The sequence below is a fragment of the Dipodomys merriami genome, unplaced genomic scaffold, assembly GCF_024711535.1.
Source record: "Dipodomys merriami isolate MVZ:Mamm:240054 unplaced genomic scaffold, mDipMer1.0.p SCAF_36, whole genome shotgun sequence".
NCBI classification, from domain to species: Eukaryota; Metazoa; Chordata; class Mammalia; order Rodentia; family Heteromyidae; genus Dipodomys; species Dipodomys merriami.
Window position 1 is genome coordinate 11,669,651 of NW_027205159.1, and position 7,145 is coordinate 11,676,795.

The window sequence follows — 7,145 nt, forward strand, 5'->3', positions numbered from 1 at the left end:
AGCCTCCACCTGCTGACAGAGCTGCTCAGGTGGAGTCAGTCTTTTAAGGTCACTAGAAAGTATTGGGAGGAAGGTCCTAGATGCATCGGCACACCCTAACTCTCTGTCTTCCTTCTCATGTCAAGCAGCACATATCTGACAGTGCCTCTTCTGACTTACAAAGAACACACATCTGTGCTTATGTGTAGTCCAGGATGTGTTAAAATTTGTAGTCATTCAATAAAGAAGAAGCCTTTCTAGGTATGTCAAAGTAAGCTTTTAAAAGCAGGGCAACATAGTTTTTACAAAAGATTTTTTAAATACAGCATTGTAAAAGAATTGTCATTAATTTTTAAACAACTTGTGATTAATACATAATATATTTGAAGTACAGTAGGTTTTAGCATGTACACATATTGTCCAATCATCTAAACAATGTAACTAACAAATTAGTTCAGCAACCTAAACATTTATCAATTTCTTGTTGTCAAGGGATTTTTTTTCTTCACCAATGAGATCTTTAAAAACCTTTTTCTAAACTAAAGGCAGGTACCTATATACCACCTGCACCAGAATCAACTCCAAATAGATCCAAGACCTCAATATAAAAACAGACACCTTGAAAATATTACAGGAAGGAATAGGAGAAACTCTAGGGCGCCTTAGCACAGTATGAAATTTTCTTAATAAAGACCCAGAAACACAACAAGTCAAAGAAAGTTTGGACAAAAGAGACTGCATGAAACTACAGAGCTTCTGCATGGAAAAGGACATAGCAAGCAAGATCAATGGAAAGCTCAGGGAATGGGAGAAGAACTTCACTAGCCATACAATGGACAAGGGCCTCATATCTAAAATATACTTAGAATTCAGAAAAATAATTCCAACAATGAATCATCGAAGAAACAGCAGCCTGATTAATAAGTGGATTAAAGACTTAAAGAGAGACTTATCTGAAGAGGAAATAAGAATGGCCAGTAAACACATGAAGAAATGCTCAACTTCCCTAGCCATGAAAGAAATGCAAATCAAAACACTGAGATTCCACCTCACACCAGTTAGAATGGCTTTAATCAAGAAATCTAATAATAACAGATGCTGGAGGGGATGTGGCCAAAAGGGAACCCTATTGCATTGTTGGTGGAAATGTAAGTTTGTTCAACCACTTTGGAAAGCAGTATGGAGGTTCCTCAAAATACTCCACATAGAGCTCCCCTATGACTCAGCAATCCCACTTTTAGGCATTTACCCAAACGATCACAAACAAGGCCATACTAATGCTACCAGAACAACTATGTTTATCGCAGCATTATTCACCATAGTTAAGCTATGGAACCAACCCTCATGCCCCTCAGTAGATGAATGGATTAAGAAAAGGAAATCTATGCCTCCATAAAATATGGCATCACCCCATTTGTTAGGAAATGGAAAGACCTGGAAAATTTATATTAAGTGGTGTAAGTCAGACCCAAAGCATCATAGGTTATATGGTTTCCCTTATCTGCAATAACTAGTATATGCCTAGGACAAGAAAGTTCTGTATGTATGACCATATAAGCTGATGTTAAGTGAAATGAACCCCAAGATAGGGACACATTTTTTTATATTTCTTGCTGTTCTTTTTAATGTACTATGTGATCATTTTTTGTCTATTTTTTGTATGTTCTTCCCCAATAATATTTGATTCCAGTGTTCCGCAAAATGTTTTTTTTTAATTTTACATATACATTTATTGTCTTTAAGTAGTTGTACAAAGTGGTAACCATTCAACAAATCAGTTTGTAAGTACAAGTGCAGTTTATAAGTATGACACCCTTTCATCATTCTCCCCCATCCTTCCTAGGGCTCCCCTCAATAGTCTTCTCTGAAACCTCACTCCATGTGTGAGTGACAGAGACACAAGAGAGGCCTTGAGCAAAGGGAAGGGAGGTGACCTGGCTGCACATTGAATGCACTCTCAATCCACACACCAGGGTGTACGGAAGAAGCAGGATGGACTTGTAGTGTAGGAAACCTGACCCATCAGTGGTATTTGTCATCCTATGTAGATAAAGCTAAGCCATTAGAAATTCCAACAATAAATTGGAATGAAAAGATTAAGAAAGATCAGTGACTTCTGTAACCAACCACCAAATGCTAAATAGACTTCAAAGTACTTATTTTATGGATTATAAATGCTAGGAATGTTTAAACATCATTGAAGCTTCTGATCTTTCATCAAACATCTAAAAAGGAGTATATGAAGAAAATAATGGAACAAATAAGGTCCCAATAGCAATATGAAAGAGACCAAATGGGAATCTGAGAATAGAAAACACAATGACCTCACATGCTTGAGTTCTTAGCTAACACATCCTGATCGTCCAAAGAAACGTCTTAGATTTCCATCAGTGCAAACACCTTCTTGAAAAATGAGTTCTCACTTACTTAGGAATCCCTCTCATTGCTGCACCTCAGGACAACTAGTTCCCCCAATGACATCTAAAATGCTAACCAGTCCCTCTGTCACCAAGAGATTTAAGTCGCCACAGCTCCCTCTGGGGGAAGCTTAAATACCTTCAGTTCTTGAGCTCTCTTACATTTCCTCACAGTACCATGAGCACTTGTAGACACAAAGCTCTGATCTTACAAAACACTAATTTTAATGCAAAGACAAGACAATGAACAAATACTTCTCATTCTGTCCGGTTTCCTGAGACCCCAGCCATGCCACCCTACCTGCTCCCCTTTCACCACTCTCTCTAGCAACACTATTACTCAAGGGAATAGGGTATTGGGCATCTTGGAACACATTTTTTTTAATTTAATTTAATTTTATTTGTGAACATACTGTACAGAGCAGTTACAATTACATGGGCAGGATAATGCATACATTTCTTACCAAGCATTGCAGCTCCTCCTTTTTTTACCCTTCTCATACCTTCCCAGCATCCATCCTCCCCCCCAGTCCCAATCCTTTTCCTCCGCCCCCTCCCCGGACATTGTTAAGCTCGTTTTGGACATAACAACTTGTACTTCTCATTGTTGCAACAGGTCCACCTGATCCTTAAATGAGTTGTATTTCCCCATGTCCTCCACAAGTTATACTGACATCAAATATAGTGAAAGCAGGGGTTATACTGTGGGGGAGGGACATACAAAGCAACAAAGAAATAATCTTTTTTTTTTAAATAAGATTTTTATTGTGAAAAATACTGTACAGAGGGGTTACAGTTACATGAGCAAGGTAATGAGTACAGTTCTTTTTTTTTCAAAGAAATAATCTTATAAATGAGTTAGAAACACATGCATGAAATAAAAAACATTAAAATACATATCTAAGGGTTCATTTTCCTGACATTACATTATCTGACCTTTTCCGCTTGACTTATACATATACTAAATATTGCAAATAAGGGAAACCATAGGACCTAAGTTTCTTTGGGCCTGGCTTACTTCACTTAATATAATTTTTTCCAAGTTTTTCTTGGAACACATTTTGTCTCTTCACCTCTTAGCATGATTAGAATGAGAGGACGAGGAAACAAGTTAAAATTGAAGATCTGTGGTTCATTAAAAATATCCCATGTGATCTCACTGAAGCCCATTTAACAAATTCATCTTCTGAATAAGGATATTAATTTTTCATTCCATCATATCCCTGCAATTGGAAATCAGCAAACACACAGATGAGTAACATGAACCAGATCCTGACTCTTCAAAACAAACCCGGATCCCCTTGTGACAGAGCCTCTTAGACCATTTTTAATATCTCTGTTAATGAAGAGAACCAATCTTCATTTTAAGTGATTTGTTCACAGACAAAGGGAGAAAAATTATGTTTGATCAATTATATCGCTCTGATTCATAATGATACTTCCTTCAAAATGTAACTTACTTTCCTTCTTTAATCAATATCTGATGGCCTTGATCATAGATGAAAGAATGGACATATGTGTTTGCTCTTCCAATGCATCTGTTATGCATTTCAGAGCTCTTACTACAAATAGCTATTGTTGTCTATAGGCAGTTTGCTTTTAAGGATGGTTAATTTAATCCCACTGCATGACAGCTGATTTGCCTGTTTGAGAGGGCATTCCCTGGGCAGTGATTGTCTCCTGCATTTGTCCAAGTTGATCTTACCTGTCTTGGCCTCATGGAGAGAAACAGATCCTAGTGGTAGATAGAAGCCTGTGCGTGGCAAAGAGAATACACAGTCCTACAATTTGTTAACAGCAAGGAAAATCCTTCTCCTAATTACAGAAGTAGGACACAGGAGGACAGAGGAGAGAGGTATGAAAAAATCATATCTTGCTATAACAAATGAACCCCTGGATTAAGTTTTGTTTGAGCTTCCTCCTTGATATACCATTTGTTTCTCCATTCTTCTATAAACTGAAATCTCTGCCTACTACCAGTGAAATATTGCCAAATGATGAGTAAGTTCTAATGGAAGAATATATGTTATTTTACATCCTATTGTGAAAGAAAAAAAACAGGATATAATCATGGTCTTATCATTCTTAGTGACTGCACAGCAGCCATGTTTCTGAATGTCTCTCAAACTAGATTCATGCAATTTTCCTCCAGGTTATATTCAGTAGTGCATGTATGTGAACAAAGTCCAGAAGTGCCACTGTGTTCTTTTTCTGGTGACTCTTAACAGACCCATGGTTTGAATAATCATTACTGGTGATATTCATTTCAATTCTAGACTAGGTTAAGGCTGCCAGATTTCTCTGCTATATAACAATTCTTTCCCTTTTGCAGTTTATGAAAATGTGTGGAGAAGTCTTTGATCATTTTAGAATATCCAATTTCTTATGAAAATATCATAGAGAATCCAAGGATTTACAGTTGATTTAATGGTGTATATTAGTGCTTATATGGTATTCAAAATCCCTTGAAATTGGCCAGTGGGCATCCCTTGCTACCTGATTCTCTCCACTTTTTCCTTTACCTCGCATACCAGGAATTTTTGTTTTGTTTCTGGCGCAAAATGGTCCAAAATTATCTTACACTTTCTTAGTTTTGATAAAAAAAATCAATTATTTCCACAAGGGTCACTTGTTTCATTTTTTGGAGAAAGTTTACAGGTGCATTAGTGATGGTGCTATCTATTCATGGAACTAGAGCATCATTACTTCTAGGCTGTGAAAAATTATCCATCCACACATTCATTCATCTAGTCTTATACATAAATATATGTGTGAGTTTATGGTGATTTCTCCACCTGCATGCACAGCAATAGGTTATTCTGAAATACATTCTTAGACAAAGTTCTCCTCTAGTTAGATTACAATTCTTTCTCTCAAGAGTATGACTGTCGGCTCCATTGATCCCTCATGAATTTAGCAACATGATCAACTTTTTTGGATGATGAGAAACACCAGCTGTCACTCACTTACATGATCATAGCATACAACCCCCTCACATATTTGCTCATATATTCCTCACACTGGCATAACACTGCTGAGATGAGTCAACTTTGCATCCCATGCAGTAGTGACTTGTGGGCCCTGACAACTGCACAGGCCCATATGGATGTCCTCGTGTCTCATTCCGCCTCAGCACCTTCAATGCAGCCAGCACTGCTCTTCCTCCCCGGCATAGACAAATCAGCTCTCCTCACTCTTGCTTCTAAGCCCATGTTGCCTCCTCTCAATATGAATGACATTTCCATGTACTGCTGGCTCCTGGATTCTGTTAAAAAATTCCAACATGATCTTCCTTTTCATGGTTCTACTCGCTCTTCTTGGGCCCAATGTCTTTAACCCAGCTGTTAAACACAGTGTTCTCTTCTCAAATAGAAGAGACCACCAAATGAAAGGAACATATGTAGGTTTAGGCAACTCAGTAGGCTTCAGTATATCCCGAGTTTATTTTTCTTTTCAAGAAGAATCTCTGATTCAAACACAGTAGCTTTGGTTCAGATGTTTAAAACCCAGAAGGAATATGAAGACCTCAATAATGGATATTATAAATTATACACACCCCTAGGATGGTGGAAAAGATTGGTCAAGTTTGAAGAGAAGAAAATGTCTTGCTTTTATGTATCTGCTGATGCAAGCAATTCAGAGATATAAGAGAAAACATGGCTGTGCTGCACAATTCACAAGTTTAACTACTTTCTAATCAATGTAATAGCTTCACATTCTTATTTCATCTCTAAGGATCGCATTACAGGACAGCAGTGCTGACAAATTGCCACATAAAGATGATCAGTGAATCAGGACAATTCCCAAAGTTCCTGCTATGGATAATAAAGGCCTGTGACAAATGAGTGTTGTGCAAACGTCTATAAATTTCTGGAACTAACCTTTTAATGGATAGGTCTTGTCTCAGATAAAGAAATAAAAAGAAAAGAGACTTTTATCCTCAATGAGATCAGTGGTCTGCTCCACCCACAGGAAAGAAATGTGCTGATTCTCTTCTGTGGCTACATTACAGACTGTTGCCTGACCTAAGTCTCCTGAGACTCAAATTTGTGTAGATCTACTGAGATGAGGCAGTGGTACAGTTGTGTTTAACCTTGTCCAGATGCTGATGATTTGCATGTGCCTGCAGCACAGCCCACTGTCCTCAGGACTTCTTCATAGGCTGCTCATAGTCTGTGTAGCAGTCTGTCCCAGTCAGCACACAACATGGATGTGAGGATCCCTGCTCAGCTCCTGGGGCTCCTGTTGCTCTGGCTCCCAGGTAAAGAGAAAGAATATTGGGCATTAAAATTCCTCAGTGTGATCCATGATGCTTTACTCTTCAGGAGAGCCTTCTTATAAGTTGGTTAATAATGTGGTATTTGTTTCATGTTTGCCCTGCCAGATGCGAGGTGTGACATCCAGATAACCCAGTCCCCATCCACCTTGTCTGCATCTGTAGGAGGCACAGCCACCATCACTTGCAGAGCCAGTGGAAACATTTATAACAGTTTAGCCTGGTACCAGCAGAAACTAGGGAAAGCCCCTAAACTCCTGATCTATGCTAGTAGTGCTTTGGCATCTGGCGTTCCATCCAGGTTCAGTGGCAGTGGATATGGAACAGAGTTCACTCTCACCATCAGCAGCCTGCAGCCTGAAGATGTTGCCACTTATTACTGTCAACATGGTTATGGTTACCCTCCCTCCCACAGTGATATAAGCCATGACAAAAACCTCCCAGGGAAGCAGAAGTGAGAGTCTGGGCTGCCC

The 7,145-nt window shown here is 38.7% G+C and overlaps 1 gene segment (V, D, J or C); it reads left to right on the plus strand.

Annotated features, from left to right (window-relative positions):
- The first annotated feature begins 6,577 nt into the window (after positions 1 to 6,577).
- Positions 6,578 to 7,145, plus strand: LOC138804198 (immunoglobulin kappa variable 1-9-like). The segment is given in 2 exon segments: positions 6,578 to 6,657; positions 6,781 to 7,145. Coding segments are annotated over 2 exon segments (405 nt in total).